Source organism: Brachionichthys hirsutus, chromosome 21 (genome assembly GCF_040956055.1).
Source record: "Brachionichthys hirsutus isolate HB-005 chromosome 21, CSIRO-AGI_Bhir_v1, whole genome shotgun sequence".
Classification (NCBI taxonomy): domain Eukaryota; kingdom Metazoa; phylum Chordata; class Actinopteri; order Lophiiformes; family Brachionichthyidae; genus Brachionichthys; species Brachionichthys hirsutus.
In genome coordinates this window covers 1,241,632-1,262,301 of record NC_090917.1, presented here as the reverse complement: position 1 = coordinate 1,262,301, position 20,670 = coordinate 1,241,632, and the positions used below count along the sequence as shown (strand labels likewise).

The 20,670-nt window shown below is 52.9% G+C and overlaps 1 protein-coding gene across 1 annotated transcript in view; it reads right to left on the bottom strand.

Moving 5' to 3' along the window:
- Positions 1-19,290, bottom strand: part of nrxn1a (neurexin 1a) — a 33,835-nt gene extending 14,545 nt beyond the window's left edge. Inside the window, 12 exon segments of the mRNA XM_068754554.1 lie at positions 379-631; positions 747-877; positions 959-1,106; positions 1,225-1,449; positions 1,545-1,616; positions 2,440-2,601; positions 4,592-4,615; positions 5,459-5,760; positions 14,901-14,930; positions 15,592-15,609; positions 18,559-19,161; positions 19,164-19,290. Of these exon segments, the coding sequence (XP_068610655.1) occupies positions 379-631; positions 747-877; positions 959-1,106; positions 1,225-1,449; positions 1,545-1,616; positions 2,440-2,601; positions 4,592-4,615; positions 5,459-5,760; positions 14,901-14,930; positions 15,592-15,609; positions 18,559-19,161; positions 19,164-19,290 (2,095 nt within the window).
- Positions 19,291-20,670: the final 1,380 nt, after the last annotated feature.

Sequence of the window (20,670 nt, the reverse complement as noted above, 5' to 3'; positions counted from 1 at the left end):
CCGTTCCTCCTCATCTCTTCACCTGCTTGTCAAATGGCGGTTCCAGCTCGGCGGTCCCACCCACCTGTCACCACACCGTCTCCCTGCACGCACCCCCCCCCCCCACACACACACACATGGATTCACTGACCGATATTCCCGTCTGTGATTCCTCCCACCCTGTTTGATCCTCTGCTCTTCCTGCCTACACCGTACGACTATCGCTTTGATGCAGAAAATGTGTGTTTTTTCAAAGATAGAAAAGCTGCACTATTTTTATTACCGATAGATAGTATCGAGTTTTTCTAAAAACGGGGGTACACTTGCGTTTGGGCCTGCTGTGTATTTAATATTAGAGACAGAGATTTGCATTTTTACACGCCCCAACAGCCTCCTCACCTCTCTCGCAGGACCGCCCCAGGTACCCCGTCCCGGAGCAGTCGCAGACGTAGCGGTTCCAGCCCTCCCTGCAGACCCCGTTGTGCTGGCAGGGGTTGGACAGGCACTGTTTGGGCTGTTCTCTGGAGCAGGAGGGCTTCACCCCCACCGCCCGCTGAGCTTCGGCCAGCCGACGGATGTCTTTGCTCTGCCCGTCCACAAACAGGTCGCGGATGCAGCCCACGTAGCCGTAGTTCAGGAGGGCCGTCCACACCTGAGGAGGGCGTGGCCAGCAGGTGGATTCATTTGAACGACGGTCACGCGGAAAAACAATGGGAATATGGGCGTTTAGGTATTTTTGAATCGTTTTAACCGTGAAAGTCTCACACCTCTGTAGGGAAGATCAGCCCGGCGCGCTCCTCAGGAAGTCCTCCCAGGTACAGAGTGTCATCCAGGTCCAGGATCTCGCTGTCACCCGGTGCCGTGTAGGCGGTTCTCACGCTGTTCACCGAGATGGTTCCTGGAGCCAAGAGACAGCTGCTTAAGTGCGATGCTTTCTACTCCCCGTCCTCCCCCCTCAGCCTCCAGGCTAGCGGTGTACCTGCACGTCCGTCCCTCTGGAAGTCCACGTGGTACCACTCTCCGTCGTTCACCTTCCTGTCCATGGCCTTGGTTTTGGTGGTTCCCGAACCCATGTCCAGCAGCAGATACAAGTGTCCATCCAGCATCTCGATGGCGAAAAAGTCCACCTGCGAATCAACGAGACGGCGAAAGCATCCCGTCAAGAAGGACTTGCCCATTTGTTGGCTTTCGGGTCAAAGGTCCGGCCCGTCCCGTTCCCGCGGAGACTTCAGAAGACATCTGCACCTTGAGTGTCGGAGGCGTGCGTGGGTCCTTCCGTTGCTGCTGTCTGGGTTTGCCGTGGCTGAAAAGCATCAAGCCGTTTGGCTCCGTGGTTCTGAAGTCGAATGAGATGGATCCCGCTTTCTTCGCCGCCCATTTGCTCAGCGCCACGAACGACTCCGGGGTGTCGAAGGTCACGGGGTCCAGCGTGGCGACGCTCTCACACTTGAAGGAGACCACGCCACTTACCTTGCAGAGGGAAGGAGGACGTTAAAGGTGGACGCCGGGGACACCTCTGGCTGCGGCTCTCCTGACAGGATCACGTCTTATAAATAAATCTGCACCTTCATCTTGGGGTCTCCTTGCTTTGCCAGTCGGGACAGCTCCAATCGTACGTCGTTGTTTTTGTACACCACCTTCAGACGACGGGTTAGAGGAGGAGAGGATGAAATATGAATCCTTTGCTTTTTTTTTTTTGGAGAACGGATGCACACCCTCCTCCACAGAACTGGACTGCCGTGATTTATCACGACACCTTAACGGTGTGGCGGTTCTGGACGGAAAACGAGTGAATGACGCCCGAGCATCCTCTACAGAAGAATCCACTTCACCTTTAACGTTTCAAACAAAAAGAATGCGCCGAGAATCCCTTCCAGACTCGTCGAGGAAACGCTCAAATATGAACGTGAACCCGGTCGTCTCTCAATCCCCAAGCCTTTTTGTCAATTCAAGTGTTGTGCATTCCTACAAAAAGCGTCCGACATCAAGTCGGGCGAGACACTCCAGCCTCATCTTTTGATAACTCCCATTTATCCCGGCCGCTTGCACGGTTGCTCTCTCCTTCCCTTTTCTCCATTTCTTCTCCGTGACACAGAACGCTCTCTGACGAGTGGAAGGAGCGCGTCTGTGCTGAGCATTCTGATGCCGAGAGACGAGCGCACACACACACACACATCCAACACCAGCCACTCTCATGTCCTCCCTCTCTACGTCCATGTATCGTATCCCGGGTCGACCTCTAGCCCTGTTCCCTGGCAGCTCCATCCTCAGCATCCTTGTACCGATACAGTCCCTGTCGCTCCTCTGGACATGTCCAAACCATCGAAGTCTGTCCTCTCTGACCTCTCCAAACCTTCAGTGTCCCTCTCATTGCCTCATTTCTAATCCTGTCCAACCTGGTCACTCCCAAGGCAAACCTCAGCATCTCCATCTCCGCCACTTCTTCATGCACACTCGCACCTCTTTCAGGCAGCCCATGAAGTTATTGCTGACTGGAGAACCGGGCAGGTCCGCGGTGCTGGGGCTGCCTCCCACGTAGAAGAAGTCGTCCGAGCCCAGCATGGTGTAGTCCTCCTGGGTGTAGCCCGTGGTGGTCAGGATGCCGTCCACCGAGATCGTCACCTACACAACAAAGCACAGGGAAAGGACACGCTATATACTCACACCCAAAGGCAGCGCTAAGCACTAGCTCGGCGCTGACCAGCCAAATTAGCCCCCGTTACACTGGTAACCAATGTGTGAGGCCTGATTGGTTTGGGGAGTTGGCTCGTTGTGCTGGTGGGACTTTGGCGTGGATGGATCAGTGCTACCTGCCGGGTGTATTTATTCTGCTCGTACCTCTGGAGTGCCTTCTTCACCGTAACTGGTCCGCTTCCTGTCTACAGGCGCATGGTCACTGGACACAGTAATATCTAGAGTGCGTGTTTTCACTGGGTGCCAAAGCCTTAAGGCCACCTTTCAGGGATTGCGACTGCTCACGCCCCAAACTTTAAAGCCAGTTCTAAAAACACACTAAATCAGCACAATATGTGCAGCACCGCATTAAAAGCCTCGCTGCCGCCGCCGCTAAAGGTGCTTCTCTCTACGTTTCCACCGAAGACGCTAAACTGCTTTATCTGGTAGAAGATGTCGTTTGATTTACTTCCTAGCATAATAGCAATTACCTTCCTCGCTGCCCCACCTAAAGTGACACTGACCCTGGTGTTCTGATAATTAAACAGCCCATTCTGCTGTGTAATAGCCTGCATGGGGGGGCATTAAGAGTGCCCTGGGTGCAAACCCTGTCCCAGTTAGCGGGTTGTTTTCATCCTGATACCCTACAGAACATGAAAGTTGTGAATTCTTCGCTGTCCGGGAGCGTTTGTGCAAAGCGGCCTGGACGGTCAGGCGTTAAAGTAAAATCTCCACAGGTGCTTTATAGGTAGCTGTTAGTGTTTACTTGTTAGTAGCTGTTAGCGTTTACTAGGTAGTAGCTGTTAGCGTTTACTTGTTAGTAGCTGTTAGCGTTTACTAGGTAATAGCTGTTAGTGTTTACTAGGTAGTAGCTGTTAGCGTTTACTTGTTAGTAGCTGTCAGCGTTTACTAGTTAGTAGCTGTTAGCGTTTACTTGTTAGTAGCTGTTAGCGTTTACTAGTTAGTAGCTGTCAGCGTTTACTTGTTAGTAGCTGTTAGCGTTTACTTGTTAGTAGCTGTTAGCGTTTACTAGGTAGTAGCTGTTAGTGTTTACTAGTTAGTAGCTGTTAGCGTTTACCAGTTAGTAGCTGTTAGCGTTTACTAGGTAGTAGCTGTTAGCGTTTACTAGTTAGTAGCTGTTAGCGTTTACTAGTTAGTAGCTGTTAGTTGCTGCGCTGGGTTGCAGAGGTTAGGGCTCATGACTTCAATGCTGTTAGTAGGTGCGATGACGTTATGTCAGTGTGTTGTTAGGGCGAGTTGTGATGATGGTGTTAGTTTGTGAGTTCGTGGTCTGGGGGGGTCGGGGGGGGGGGGTGAGGTTTGTTAGATCAGCGATTCTACACGGATGACACAATGACAGAGACACGCATCGACACGGGTGTTAGACAGCGTACGGCCCATTCCACACGTACACGCACACACACACACAAGCATGCAGCCTGCTCCTCGCTGGGCGTGCAAGCGGTGGGACGGAGGGCGCAGGAGACAAGGAATGACAACGGAGGACAGGATGAGTCAGAGGCGCCATGGAGGACATGCAGCGGCAGCGTGGCGGACAAAGAACTCAAAGAGAGACTTTGTGGACCAATCAGAGAGGGCTTCTGAGTCACGCCAAGCAGGAAGGGGAGGGAGGGGCTCGCCACTTGCGTGCAGGTGAGGGATGAGCCAATCAAAACACACCTACATGTTAGTCACAGAGTAATGGGGTGAAAAAACGATAGAGAAAAAAAAAGGGGGGGGGGGAGGATTTAAAGAAAAAAAGGTGGTTTGGGGGGGGTAAGGGGGTGCTGGGGCTTTTTAAGCGGAAAAGATTACCAACCGCGTTTATCCTTTTATTGGTTACGTTTAGATGGTCTATGGTTGAAAAGGAAATAGAAGGGGCAAACCCAAACTAAGAAACAATTAGAATGATATCTACCGAACAATGGAGTTTGTTTACCATAGCGTGTCCAATGCCTGAGTGCTTTGTGGGAGAGGGGGGAGAAAGGAAAGCAAAAAAAAAACTGTGAAAAGAACAACCTCCGAAAGCAAAAAAGGAACGCTAGGCGGCCTCTGGTGACGCTAGGAGGTTGGTTGGTGTGGCTTCGCTAGGAGAAGGGAACAGGTTAGGTTAGTAGAATGAATCATTCCATGGATGGTTGGTTAGTTTCACTAGCAGGTTAGTAAAGTTGGTCGTCAAGTTAGTGGCACAAACAGGCAGACAGAAGAGGCGGGGCACAGGTGGGTTCCGAGCACCCGAGTGCTAGTCACCCTCGTTCCTCACCTTCACTCTCTCGTTCTCTCACCCGTTCACTCGCTCTCTCTCACCCATCCACAGTAGAACGAGCACTCACCTAGAGCCGAAAGCAGCGCCGGTCTGGTGGTTAACCCACAGTAAACTAAGACCGGAGCTGAGGCCTTTCCCTCCCACCGCAGCCTGGGCTGCGAGTCGGACAACAGACCGCTGCCCGTAGCGGCTACATTGATTAGCTTCCTGCTGCAGGCTGCAGTCTGTCCTGCAGCCCGCTGGCCCCCTGAAACGCCTGCCGCCGTCACTGTGGCCGACCAAAGTCAAATACACACTTAAACGACTCAGAAACCAACGCTGCGACCACAACAGTTCAGCTTTCTGAGAAGCCGTCAGTTTAAAAATGACGTAGCGTGAAAATGTAGCAGCAAATCCTCAAATGTCACAAATGGTTTGCCTTGATGAATTATTCATGTTTACCCCCCCGCCATGACATTTCTTCACCCTCTTATCAATAAGCTTATCATTTCTATCTCCTCTCCTGGTCGTTCACCCTTTCGTCCCCTGCTGTCCGGTTACCTGTCTCAGGTTGCGGGTGACCTTGACGTCATGCCAGGCGTTGTCGTTGAACTTGCCGTTGACGGGCTCCACCAGGGCCTCGAAGGCCCCGGAGCCGAGGTTGATGACGAGCGACACGGCGCCGTTTTTCAGGGCCAGGTTGACGTAGTCGGCCGACTTGCCCGTGTGCAGCATCAGGCCGTTGCGCTGCAACGTCTTAAAAGACAGCGTGATTTCATCGCTGCTCGACTGGATGGGGTTGGGCGACAGGTCGTAGCAGAAGTACTCGGATCCCTTGAACGTGGCGACGTGCTCCTCGCGAGCTGAGACGGGAAGAGGAAGAAAGAACACGATCATGTCGACAAGAACGCAGCCCGTGCTTCCAGGGTTCCCACACTCAAATTCTTCAACAGTCATCAGAGCCAATGGAGTCAAACTAAGCTCCGCTAGCTCGGGCTACGTTTGCAAACACGTTCGTTTGAGAAGCTGAGAATGCGGTTGCTGTCAAGCAAAAGCCTCGCCGACGCCAAACACTCGGAGGAGACAGTTCCTTCCATACCTCTAATCGCACCATGAAGTGAAGAGTAAACAAGCTTTGATCACTCGTGTGGGTTGGAGATTAAGTAGAGAGCGAGGCGGTGGCGTGCATGCAGAATCCCAAACTCGTCACCGAGCCCGCCGTCCTCTCCGTTGAGAGAGCTGGCGGTTGGAGGCGACGGGGGGCCTCGTTTGGCGATGGCCGCCAAAAACGCCAGGGCGTCTGCGCGCGTTTACGTATGCGTGTGCGTGGCGTTGGCGGGGGGGGGGATTAGGAACGTGTTGAGCAGGATGGAGGTGAAGATGGAGAGAAGGTTGGAAGGCAGGACGGGCGAATTACAATGCAGAACAACGAGCAGACTTACCTTGCACAACAATGGCGACCCTCAAGGACTCGAGATGCAATCCATCATCCCGCCTCTTATCTACTTACTTGAGCTCACGGCCCGATATGTGCAGACGGGCCAGAGGAACAAACACGCACACCTACACACATCTGCGTGCAGAAATGATCATAGTATGGCGTTGGCGAGCGAGGGTGACATTATCTGTGTGCTTCACACCCATCCCTTCCTCCGCATCCGCTCCGGCATTCTCCTCAGCACCGTCCTTATAATCGCTCGCACCTCCCTCCGTGGAAATTCGCTATTTCGCGGGGTTTTGCTGCCGCTCTGAATTCTTTTTCTTTCCTTAAAAATGTATGATTTTTGTTACAAAAAAAAATCATTTTCGGGCTTAAAAATGAAACAAAGATTCAACATCAAAATGCAGTACTGTAAGTGTACTACATGTCTACTACTGTACTGCAGTAGTACACGTAGCCCCCCCCCCGCAAAGTAGGCGAGAACGCGGCGATGGGCTATTAAGGTAGCGAGAAGAGCGTTGAAGTGGAATCTGCCGCACTTGAGCGGATATAAGGGAGAGAATAACGAGAAGTCAAAAATGAGAATATGTTTCCATTCAAAGAGCAATTATGGCAAATTGTCTTTCTTTGCCTTTGCATAAAAAACATGAAGTGTGAAAGCCAATATGCGAGAGAGAAACAACAAGTTGTTTGCCAGCATGCTCGCGAGTTCCCCCAAGTGTGATTCCTTTCCTCCCAGCATGCTAATTAAGAGTGTGTGTGTGTGTGTGTGTGCATGCATAAAGAAAAACAAAAAAAGTCTGCGCATCTGTGTGTGTGTGTGGACAAGTCTAATCTTTTTTTTAGTGTGCATGAAATTCACAGGGGCGTGGGCGGGTGCTGGTCTCTGTAAATATTGGTGTATTGCTGTCAGAAAAGCTATTACCAACCCGGAGCCTCGGGCTAGTCTTTACTGAGAGGAGCAAGGAGGAGCAGGAGGAGCAGGAGGAGGAGGGAGGTGCATGGAAAACACAGCTATACAATCCCAACACCATCACACACACACACACACACACGTGGTGCATGCGTGAGTTCAGTGCACAAACGCACGCGCAGAAAGTCGCACACTCTGCTGCAGCTCAGATTAAGAGAGCGAGTCGGGATTAGCTCAGGCAAACACAATGGCGTACACGCCACATGGCACGCCGTCCCGTGGAGGGCGCCGCCCGTCAGAGTGATGGGAGGGCGGCGCAGGCGGACCGACGGAAGCGGAAAAGGGAGAAGATGGAGGAAGGGAACAGCCCCCCCCCCCCCCCCACCAGCACCCTTTGCTCTTCCGGTTTCTAACGGCCGTGATCGGATGCTATGTGTAACGCCCGTGATCGGATGCTCTGTGTAACGCCCGTGATCGGATGCTTTGTGTAACACCCGTGATCGGATGCTCTGTGTAATGCCCGTGATCGGATGCTTTGTGTAACGCCTGTGATCGGATGCTTTGTGTAATGCCCGTGATCGGATGCTTCGTGTAACGCCCGTGATCGGATGCTTCGTGTAACGCCCGTGATCGGATGCTTCGTGTAACGCCCGTGATCGGATGCTTTGCGTAACGCCCATGATCGGATGCTCTGTGTAACGCCCGTGATCGGATCGGATGCTTCGTGTAACGCTCGTGATCGGATGCTTTGCGTAACGGCCGTGATCGGATGCTTCGTGTAACGCCCGTGATCGGATGCTTTGTGTAACGCCCGTGATCGGATGCTTTGTGTAACGCCCGTGATCGGATGCTCTGTGTAACGGCCGTGATCGGATGCTTTGTGTAACGCCCGTGATCGGATGCTTTGTGTAACGCCTGTGATCGGATGCTTTGTGTAACGGCCGTGATCGGATGCTCTGTGTAACGGCCGTGATCGGATGCTCTGTGTAACGCCCGTGATCGGATGCTTCGTGTAACGGCCGTGATCGGATGCTTTGTGTAACGCCCGTGATCGGATGCTCTGTGTTGGGTTCTTGTGTGAAGATTTGTCTGGAAAATGTCTCAAGCTAGGCTTTTTCCTGAGGACATTTTAAAGCTCGACTATAAAACAGTGTTTTTATTACTGTTGGTTGATTATGTCTTGTTGTTGGTTGATTTCTGGTCGTCTTCATATTTAATTATATCCGTCGCTGTACAGAAGATGGCGCGTTACTGTTTATTGTGCGTAATTATAAATGTTTGTTTGACTGCTCCGCTGAAAAATATCTTTACTATATCTGAGAGAGCGATCTCCAAGGACGCAATCACGTAATTACTCCGAGGAGAGGAGAGGAGAGGAGAGACGATGGGGAGGGGAGAGGAGAGGAGAGGAGAGGAGAGACGATGGGGAGAAACGGAAACTACAGACAGAATCGTATGAAAACATGTAAAGATGGAGGGCTGGCTTGGACTCTGATGGCTCTCAGTAAACGATCGCTCTAACGAATGAAGCCGTCTGCAGGGAGGAAGGAGGGCGGGAGGAGAGAGGAGGTGAATAACTCATCTCCTGCTTTCGCTTCTGGGAGCAGCTGCAGCCACGACGTCCCTCCGACCATCAAACACACACAAATGGGATTGCCGTGCCTTCTCACGGGTCTCCTCCTCAGCATGTCACACACTGATTAGCATATGTGTGCTACTGGATGGGTGCCGGGGGGGGGGGGGGGGGGAGGGAAGGGAGATGGGAAGGAGGGCGAGCGCGAGAAAGAATGATTGAGTGAACAGTACATTATCACGGACAGCTGTACTGAATCAAAATGGCGGCTGGAGGCTGGGCGGGGGGGGGGGGGGGGGCTGCGTTGCATCGCACCTGATGGAGGATGGAGAGAAAAAAGAGAATTTGAAATGAGGGGATGAAGAGAGCCGCCGAGCCGGGTCACGTGAGGAGGTGGAGGGACGGAAAGAAAAACACGACAGAGAGCGAGGGAGATGGAGAGAGAGGGATGGAGAGCGAGGGATGGAGAGCGAGGGATGGAGAGCGAGGGAGATGGAGAGCGAGGGGTGGAGAGCGAGGGGTGGAATGCCAGAGGGATTGAAAAAGAGAGAAAATATGCTGGTGTATCTGAACCCCAGCGTGGCAAGTCTCAATCACGAGCAGCGCTGTCATTCTGGAGATAGCACGCCCCCCCCCCCCCCCCCCAGCGCAACTCGTTTTTAGCCCACCATGCATTTCTGCTATCAGCTCCTCTCAGACTGTCCACACACACACACACACACACACACACTCACGCGCTCCGACATCCTGCACGGAGCCGTCGCTCCTCCTTAACGTTCAGATAGATGACCAGTCTGTTTCAATCGATGCTAACTGGTGGACGGTCCGCATCAAGCGCACCGAACTCACCGAACTCACCAACGGCGAGGAGCGCCGTTTGCATCTGTGTCCAGCGATTTACGGGGCCTGGCGTTTGCAGGCGGCGAGGGAGCGACGCAGCAGAGGAGTGCGTTACTGTCGGGGCGCCGCTGACGGATCGCCTTCCTTTCTGTTTGTCGCCGCTTGTAAATCGGAGCCATTCGTTCCCAAAGTTGGGATGTGATGCGCTTTAAAAGGCCGGAATCTGGAATATTTTGGGGTCGCCGCCCAATTTTTTAGATCAAACAATTTTTGTGGTTAAATGATGAATGAATGTCTACAAAACGAAAAGCGAACAAACTGGATTTCCTTGAGAACAAATCGATCTTAACAAAATATCTCAATCTGTTAATCCCGTTAAATTCAATTTGATTCTGTAAAAAACAACAACGAACCCAACGGCACATTTCCTGCCTTTGTGTAGAAGCTCCTTTTGTTCCTTTTATCTGCGCTCATCTCTCCGTCTGTAGTTTGAATTTGGCCTTCTGTCTGGTACCCAGGGAAACCGGCTTGTTTCCATGACAATGTCTGCAGGCAGAACAGTGTATTTGTCTTAAACTGGATAAGATCAGAGTCAGTTTCATCTGTGTTAGACACACACACACACACACATCGTATGTGAAGAATGCGTATTTGTGCGTTGTTAAATATATCCAGACACACAATCTACATGGTGTCACACAAACAAGCGCCTAATGAAACCACTTACAGCCGGCTGTTAAACAACGAGAGCAGGAAAGCTCTTTCCACGAAGATATTTTAACGGTTTTATAATGAATTCTGTGGCCGTTTCAGTCGTTGTAGTTCTGCCAGACGAATACCAGGAGTATGCGTGTGTGTGTGTGTGTGTAATCCCTGTGAGTGTGCGTGTTCATGTGCTTTTTTGGCACACGGTAAAGAAATGAACTTCAAATGCCAGATGGGGGTGCCGGAGTGAACCGCCAACTGGGCCGCGCCCCTCAGCGCCCAGCAGACGCAATGGAAGCGGCTCAAACAGGTAAGAGACAATCGGAGCGCCGTCTGGGTTGTGTTTCTGAAAAGGGATTATGTGTGCGTGTGTGTGTGTGTGTGTGTGTGTGTGTGTAAACCATCCTCTCCAGCCCGGGAGCGAAGCAGCACCCCTGCTGGGAGCCGCTGCCGTCTTATCTCCCTTCCTGTCTCCCTCTGCGTCTCCGACCTTCTCCTTCCAACCTTCCTTTCCCACTTTCCTCACCATCAGTTTTGCGCACTCCTTTACCCCAAAGCCACCCCATCCCTTCTTCCCGCCCCGCCCCCGCACCGCCCTGCTGGTAACGGGGAGTCCGTTTGATGTCTGTATTTGGCTTTGGCCGATTACAGGGTGCGTCGTTCGGCGTTTGTGCGTTCCCTATTAGCTCGCAGCGTGCACGCGGAATGTCGCTATCGACGCTTGCTAACGGGATGATAATTGCATACACTTAACAATAAAGGCATACGTTTAGTCGTGAGGGGGGGGCTGCCGAGCATTTCCCACGGTGGAGCCGGTCGCGGTGCGGCGCCCTGATGATGAAGGGGAAGCTGGCGCTGGGCCTTGCATTAGCAGAACTGCATGGGTGTTAAGCATGAATGCGGATATCACAGAAATGCGCTTTTTGCTAGAACTTTTAGCACGACTCACAACTTCGCTTCCTCAGTTTTTTTTTTTTTTTCACAGCCCAAGAACTCAAAATCCTGCCAGTCCATCAGTCACCAGACACTCGCCGCTCGCATCTCCAGTTGGGCACTGCTCACTTGCCCGTTTTGCGAAACGCTTCCGACGTTACAAACAAATATAAAGGATTCAATTCAACATAGAGGTGATTTAAACAGGTTTTTTGGGTCATTTTTGTAATGCAAAAAGATTGATTTTTGTTTTTTCCCCAACCAACAGCAGGTCCAAACCAAAAAACCAATTAGCCGACAGAAAATGAGCCAAATTGGAGTATTCCTTTACTCAAATGTGAGCATTTGATGCTCATCTTTGATAATAAATGGAATATTTTGCGGGTTTTGACAACCGAAGACATCAGCGTGACCTTTTTGAAAATAATAAACCACTATTTTTCACAACGTGTCCGAGAAGCTAATCAGCTGATGAACGAACGAGACAGAATAATCAGGAGTTATTGCCATAAATCATGTAAAACCGGGCACGTCGGGGAATCCTCGCATCGCAGCAGTGAAAAGCTTGTCGTCTGATAAACGCGCACAAATAAACGATTCAACGCGTTGCTGCTTTTAATTTGGTTTCCTTTAGCTTTTCTTCAGTGAGAGAATAATGATAAGAATAATCCACCCCCGTGAGATTTATCATTCGGCGTCCGGGACGATGAGTAAGAGGCAGAAGACACGCCGTACTTTTCCGGTGCCGGCTGGTTCCTCTTAACTTGGCGCCTTCATATGGCGGCGGCGGCGCGCCGCTGCGTGAGTGGTTGCGTGTGTGTGTGTGTGTGTGTGTGTGTGTGTGTGTGTGCCATTGTGTTTCGGACAAAAAAAAGGAGACCATTTAAAGAGTGTGACGCGAATGTGTGTGTCCATCTGTGTGCTTTTCACCATAAGACAAACGTGTTAAAATGAGCCACTTGGATTGCCAACGCTTTGTGAGTCACAAGTGATGACTCACAGCCCACCTCACATGCACACACACACACACACACATCCCTCCCTCCCGCCTTCGCCCGCTGACCGTGAAGAATATGTGCAGGCAGCCTTACTCATGCATATTTACAGTGCAGGCAGACATTCACTCACCTACTCAACGGGCACTCTCTAAAGGTTATCGTGCGCGAGTGCGAGTCTGTTTGTCCGGCCATTATGCGTGGGTAAAGGTCACTTCAGCCGAGGCCGGCTGCTTGATTATGCCCAGCACAGATTGCGGGAATGGATAACAAGAAGACTCGGACAAACGCTATTAACCGGACCTGCGTCCAGGACGGGAAACCCGGAGCCAGAATCATTCAGAACCTTTTTCCGGGTCGATTCTCGGCTCAACAGAGAGAAAAGCGAACGGGTGAAATCCGCTACTTTGGCTTTAAGCACATTTTCCATCCAGATTATTGCTGCTCAATACTTTTCCCCAAAAAACTGAAGGAAGAAAAAACCGAAATCCATTTCCCCCTCTTCCTTTGGCTGCTCGATACTTAAGAAAATCCAATTTGCATCCCTCTTTTCTTTCCTTCCTCCACAATCCTTGCATTTTCACCCACTCAAAGTGATTAGTGATCCGTGGGTATCGTTTTCAGGACGAGTGATAGCTGGGTTTTTATGGCGGAGGGGAAAGGTCCAGCTGTTGATGTCCCCTGGTGGATGACTGGACTGGGGGGGGGGGGGGGCAGTCAGGGTCCACTGCTGTCCCTTTGCAGATACAAGCAGTCTCTTTACATCACAGGAGAGAGGACGACTCACTTTATCGCCTCCCTTGCCTCCTCTTCCTCTTCCTCTCTCTATCATTCATTCCTTTAGCTCGTCTCTCACAGGCAAAATCACTTCACACACACACACACACACACACAATCTCTGTCTCTGCGGCACCCCCTCCCTGCGACCAGTCTACCCCCTCAAAGAAACTCATTTCAGTTTTGCAGGCTCCTCAGAAAAAGCCTTTTTACGGCGAGCTAACCTAAGCTAGGCTTCATCTCCACCGTTTGACAGCCTTTACATCTCAGCATGCAGAGCAAACGCACGCACGCACGTGCACACACACACACACACACACATCTTTTTCATGCATACAGTTTTCAAAGGTTATTAAATAAATAGATTGGTCCCATCGCTGTTCAGAACGCGGTAAAACTCAAACGCGCCGAATGCATTGTGTAATAACACAGGGAACACGTGTTATTACATGTCGCTCCTTAAGCAGGTGATTTAAAATGCTGAGCGTGAGCCGGATGAAGCAATTCAACATTCGCTGCCACCTGGATGATTCATGGCAGGCATTTTAAGGCAGCACCTCGGAGCCGGGCGCTTTACTGAGATAGAAATATACTTCTCAGAATAGAAGTATTTTAGGGGTGACGGCCGGCCGGGGATTTAAGATATCTCCCCTACAGCGGCTCGGGGGAATATTTCGTGACTCGTCATCACGTCAGGGTCACGCCTGTCTCCACGTGAGCCAATCAGGGTGTTCATCAGCGTCGTGCAGAGCCGGCCGGCCCAGCAGCACCTACCTTCAGGGTTTCCAACAGCCCCCCCCCCACGCTTATTTTGCATGCATGCATGAACTCACACGCTCCTCACGCATGCACGGGCGGCTTCTTACCTTCCCCCGAAATGAAACATTCCAACTTATTGACCGCCGCAAATTAAGAGCGTGAAGCCGGAGAGCTCTAAAGGTCAGCGGCGGCGTTCGTACGGGTCGCTACATTCAAAAGCCACACAGAGCAGCCAAGAGAAAATTAAGTGTGTGTGTGTGTGGGGGGGGGGGGGGGTACCTCTGAGCTGTCCTAAATTCACAGAGGGAGGCGTTCCACACAGCGAGATGGAGAAACAGATGCAGCATCGTGAGTTTGGCGTGTTAAAAAATGGAGAGCATCATGGGGGGTGGGGGTGGGTGGGGTGAGGTGTAACCGCATTGCTCTCGTATGTGGAAGGAATCACATGTGCTGGCTGACATGGAAGCGTGAGCCCATGAGGAGCAGCGGCGCGACACGCACCGGAAGCCGCTCGTTTCATTTACAAATCCAAAAGCACACAGATCCACACGGCAAAAAAAAAAAAAAAGAATCAATCACGGCGAGATGAGAGACGGTGAGGTGAGTAAAGGCAAAGTCAAACCGTCCATGGAGTCAATCGCTCGCTCCAATTCCATGATGCGGAGCGCCGCCAAAGCTAAGCCGGCCGAACCGTGGGAAACGCCAGCCCCCCCACCCCCCACGCACACACACACACACACAGCAGCAGCCGTGATTATAGGAATCCACAGCAGAAGTTGCTCTCAGGCTCATGATCACAACTCAAACCGAAAAACGTCGTCTTCAAGGTCACATTCCTGATCGCCGTTTATCCGTTCCGTCGTGAAAGTGATCCATTTCAGTTCAGATCAAAATGGACCGAAACGGGACCAGAAAAAACTGACCTGGGTTCAGTGCCTAGAGACACAACTTCTCTCCCGTGCCGGGGCGGTGACGGAGTGGGGAGATGGTGAGTATGGGAGTGAGGAGGAAGGGGAGGTGATGGTTTAGCGGGGGACAACAGGAAGTGAGGTAAGAGGAGGCCATACCTTGGTCGCCAATCATCAGGTGTGCCAGACCTTAAAGGAAGACAAGAGCACAGTCAGCACGGCAAAGGTTCACGGGCGTGGAGTGTGTGCGTGTGTGTGTGTGTGTGCGTGCGTGTGTGTGTGTGTGCGTGTGTGTGTGTGCGTGCGTGTGTGTGTGTGCGGGTGTGTGTGATTCAGGAATTTGTCAATGACATGCAGTGAACGCTAACAGAAGTGAGTCCTCAAAAAAACCCTGCAAAGTCTAAATTGAACTCTCTTTGACACTTACTTGCCGTAGGCAGCGATCCTACGCACAAACAGGTACACACAGACAGGAAGTAGGGTGCGTACTCTACGGCGCCGGCGCCGGCGCCGGCGTGACGCCTCGCTAAACGGGAGGCCGGAGCCGCCTTCGATGGAAACACGTGGGATGTAGGAACTTACCGGATTTCAGCAGCCGACCGCGACGTACGCGCGCAGACCGAGAGACGGTTACCGCTGGCTACCTGGCTTTATTTCAACCGATCGCACGTTTCCATGACAACGTGAAGGTCAGGGAGAAGGACGTGTTTAATACTCGTCAGAATCAGAGAGACGAAGGAAGAGATGTCCGGATAAAGAGTAGAAACAAAAAAGGGACACAGGCAACGATGATAGAGCGAAAGAGAGAGAGAGAGAGAGAGAGAGGGATGGATGGATGAGTGCAACCTACCTGGAGTGTAGCTGGGCTCTGGGACGACGTGGCGGCCGGCCGAGGAGAGAGAGAGACAGACATTCATTAACATGCATGCGAAGCCCTCGGGTTACCATGGCCACTTACTGTACATGCACAATCGTCCAGCGTTACCGTGGTAACACACATGCAAAGTCTACGCAAAACGCCACAATGGACGCCATGCTGTACTGCGAGCCAAAACTGAGGTTTGTCTACACACACACACACTCACACACACACGGCGGCATTAAAGTAATGCAGTCTCTATAGGACTCCACGTGTGTGTAGACACACACACACACACACACACACACACACACTCACACACACACACTTGAAGGGGGTGTGTTCAAACATATCTTCTTACCTGCACGTTTGGATTCAAGAGCCGTTTACCCCAGGACTTACCTTGCAGCCGCTTCCTCTCCCCAAGAGCCCCCCCCCCCCCCCAAAAAAACAATAACCTCACAATCTCACCCTCACTCTGAACACCTTTCACACACCTACACACACACACACACACACACACACACAGGAGAACACGTAGGGATGGATTAGCAGTGCGGGAAGACGGGGGGGGGGGGGGCATGCACGGGTCAATACTTTAACTGAGTGTGTGTTTGTGTTAATGGATGCGCGGACGTGGAGGTGTGTGTGTGTGTGTGTGTGTGTGTGTTCCTGGCCTCTGCCCTTGTGCTAGCACCGCGGCTCCATTAGCATGCTAACAGAGCTTTGCCCTCAAGGACAACGCAAGCCAGAGCAGGCTAACGAGCCAGGCGCACGCGGGGGGGGGGGGGGGGGGGGCACGAGGGTTACACCTTAAACCTCAACGCAAGGCTGAAGGAGTTAACCGGGGAGAACAAGAAACCCGTAAAGACTAATGATGATGTCACAAGAGCAGCCCGGCGACCAGCCCGGCAACCGTCACCGGGCTCTCCGCAGCAACACTTTAAAGGCCGGCCCACTCTGGGAGGATGAAAGGGCTGTTGTTGAGCGGCAAAATGTCTCCGCCTCCACCGGTGTGTGGCGCGACACCGCCATTAAGGCGCCTCAGACGCGGCGCGGGGACGCCGGAGCCTGCACACCGTGGGCACGTGTTGCTCCGTGTGTTTGTGCAGGTGTGTCAGCAGACCGGATTATACGAGCCCGGATCTCACACACACACACACACACACACACACACACACACACACACACACTCTGTCGCTTCTGATTACAGACGCCACAAACACAAAATGGAGCACAAGGCCCGCGGATCATTTCGGTTTCTGATCGATCCGTCGCTTCTTCTGATTTATCAATGAACTTCAGTTTGTAAACTGGAAGGAAAGCAGAATATTCAGCTTTTAATAAGATAGAATTAAGAAGCTGGAACAAGGGAATGATCAATGCATGCATATTCCTTACTAATCTATTGATTACTTTATCTGCTAAATGTCACAACATTGCGCTTCCAGTTTCTGCGAGGCCTTCACGGAATTATTCAGATTATTTATTCAGTTTGCTGCAAAAATGTAGATTTCTGTTGAGCAGTGAATCAATGAACTGATCGTTGCACCTTTGCTGAAAATATGAATTATTCCTCTGTTGATTGCCGAGTTTTAGTGAACGTAACGAGGACCCCGCCCGCCTGGAAATGAAGAGTGGTGTCAAGTACACACACACACACACACACACACACACACGCCAGCATGTACCTACAGTAGAGCTGAGATGGAGCTGAACACGGCAGAGGAAGGATGGATGGTGGCGCTCTCCCAGCATGAAGCATCCCGATTAGCCCTGTCTCCATGGTAACCATTCCACTGTCCACTACATGTTAAGGGTGTGATGTGGTGGGTGGGTGGCAAAAGGGAGCGGCGTTGGGTGGGGCGTGAGGTCAGGACACTGCAGCAAGGTCGGGCTGCTTTTATTTTTGGGGGGGGACGGGGGGGGGGGGGCAGCTGAGCATCGGTCCCCGATGCACAGCTGATCGACGTCTCCGGTGGGCAGCGGAGCGCTATCGATTAGGGATGCAGATTTGCTCTTTGAATTAACTGAAGCAAGTCCAACAACAACACACACACACACACACACACACACACACACACACACACACACACAGCTGAGCAGGGGAAATTAAAGCATTTGCAGTACCGGCTATAACAATAGAGCTGAGTTCATTAAGAAGCGGTTTCATTTTTGTAATGGCCGTCATCACAGCGCCTCGCTTGCACTGACCACGGACCCGTTGGGCGGCGTTCCGCCGGAGTCGGGACGGAACCTCCAACCTATAAAAGTTAGATTTTTATATCAGGCTGTCGCCGTAATGAAGTTCCATTGACAGGGCGCTATTTCCTCTTTTATTTCGCTCAGATGCAAAAAACAAAAAACAGAAAGAAAGCACGCATACTACACACACACTCACACACACACATACTACACACACACACACTCACACGCATACTACACACACACTCACACACACACATACTACACACACACTCACACACACACATACTACACACACACTCACACATACTACACACACACACACACACGGCTATAGATTGTGGCAACCTGTGAAGGCCGTCGAGAATCAATGCAGTCCATTAAAAACAGACATCAGCCATGACAACGTCCAATCAGAGCACCTCATCGGACACGCCCATAATGGACCACCACAAACCACCTGAGCCCGCCCAGGCTTCACCAGCCAGGTGATGCTTCTGGGTGGATTCGGACCTCCCGACTCCCAGGCGAGCCAGAACAGCTGTTCTCAAGCTCTGCCTTTCTTAGGGGGCGGGGCTTAGCTCTGAGCTCTGGAGGCGCATACTAAATCGACATTAACATTTGCAGCCATGCACGATCAATATCACACTGAATCAGTATGCGTGTCGTGCCGTGTTTGTGAAGGCTGCCGGTCCACACGCACGTGTGTGTGTGTGTGTGTGTGATGGGTCGGGGGTGGTTCTGGGCCCTTACCTTCGCTGCAGTCGTCGCCCTGGTAACCGGTGTCGGAGCAGTCGCAGACGGCCCGCTCGTCGACCACGCTGCACGCCCCTCCGTTCTGGCACCGGTGGTCGGGCCCGCAGCCGGCCGTTACCGTGACGCCCTCCGAGCTGTCCAGCGTCGCCAGCGAGCCGTTGACGCTCACCGCCATGATCCACCCGCGGAAGGCCGGGTGCTCTCGCACCGAGGGCGAGGTGAGGCGCAGGGGCGAGGAGCGGAGCTCCGGCGTGACCCCGCCCACGAAGGTGTGGCTGAACACCGTCATGTCCCTCCTCTTGCTCTTCACCTCCGCCCATCCCTCCAGCCGGCCGTCCACCTCCAGCGAGGTGTTCCTCCAGTCCCGTTTGACGCGCACGGCGTGCCAGCGGCCGTCGCTCACCGCCACGCCGGACTGCAGCTCGGCCGGCTCGGCGCAGAAGATGGAGAAGCGCAGGCGGAGGCGCCCGCGGAGGAGCAGCAGCTCCAGGAAGTCGCAGAAGCCCTCGTCGTCCAGGTAGAGCAGCAGCCCCTCCCGGCTGTGCGTCCGCAGGCTGAAGCTCAGCACGCTCTCGCAGCAGGCGTTCCAGACGGGGAACCGCCCCACTGGCCGGACACGCCCCCGAACTCCAGGACCTCGCCTCGGGCCTGGCCCCCCACGCTGCACAGGCACAGCCCCAGGAAGAGCAGGGGGGCTGCCGCCCAAACGCACACCGCCATCGCACTCATACGCGCGCTCGCACGCACGCACGCGCGCGCACACACCCACACACACACACACACACACACCCACACACACACACGGGAGGAGATAGAGGCTAGAGCTGGGGTGTCCCCTCCAGCCTAGAGCTCATGGTGTCTACTGCAGGGTACTTCCTCGGGGGGGGGGGGGTCAAACAGTGGCTACTGCGGGATCGTCTGCGGCCCGGCGGTGGCGTTCAACGTCTTCGGCCCATTCGGTCTTTTACTCTTCACGTCTAAACATGTGCCGAATGGGACGCGAACCCATCCCCGCTGTGCCCCAGATAGGGCTTCACCCCCCCCACGAAGGCAACTCCCCATGGAGCGTGCGTGAAGGCGTGCGCTCACACATCAGTGGAGGAGAGACGCGGCATCGGCGCAGCAGGATGTTTCCTCACACTCCTCCCCGTCTCAGTAGGGCAAGTACTAAACTAGTGTGTGCGTGGGCAAATACGCGTGCGTGAGCGAGGTGTGCGCGTCTCTCACTGCCACGTCATCACTCTCTCCAGCGACCTACAGAGAGAACAGAAACCAGGGTCACACACACGCGCGCAGAAACCACTATTATTCTCAAATTACGCACGCTCGTAGCGCGCGCTTCACGGGGCCGAATCAGAACCGGACACGAACCGACGCACGGCACAAACAGCGACTTACGGTAAACAGAAACGGTGCAGGCACGCGCGCACGCACTCACACACAAAACGGCACCTCTTGGGAAGGAGCTCCCTTCATGCCGCAGATACCGGCGGCTGCCTCGACACACGCACGCACACGCACACGCATCCTAACCACTGACGGGCCTGAACGTATTCCTACGAGACTTAAATCATTATTTTGTTTTGGCTGATAAGGGCTCGCGCCTCGCGCGCCACCATCACGCATTCATCACAAAGAGCGGGATCAGCGCGCGCGCGCTGCGGCGGATGACTCAAACCGCCTCACTTTATCGAATTAGCGGCTCATTTACACCAAACACGCACTGTCTGGAAGTGTACACGCGCGCACACACACACACACACACACACACACACACACACACACACGTCGGGGTGCAAATGCTTTCCTCGAATCTCTGAAAGCCGAAAAAGCAGCGACATCATAGTTATTGATAGACGAGCTGAATGAATGCGGTGGAAATATCGATTCTCGATTTACGGCCGTACACCCCCCCCTCGCTAGTCAACCAATCCCGGGGCTCCGTCTCGTTGCTTAACTGCAGTTTAGCTTTTCTTTTTCCTTAATTGACATCACAACCTGTAACCGCGTGACGTGACACCCGCCCACCGGTGAATAAAACAAGCGAACACAACACGCTACGGAACCGACCTACCTCGCGCGCGTCTCCTGGCTCCGTGTCGACAGTGC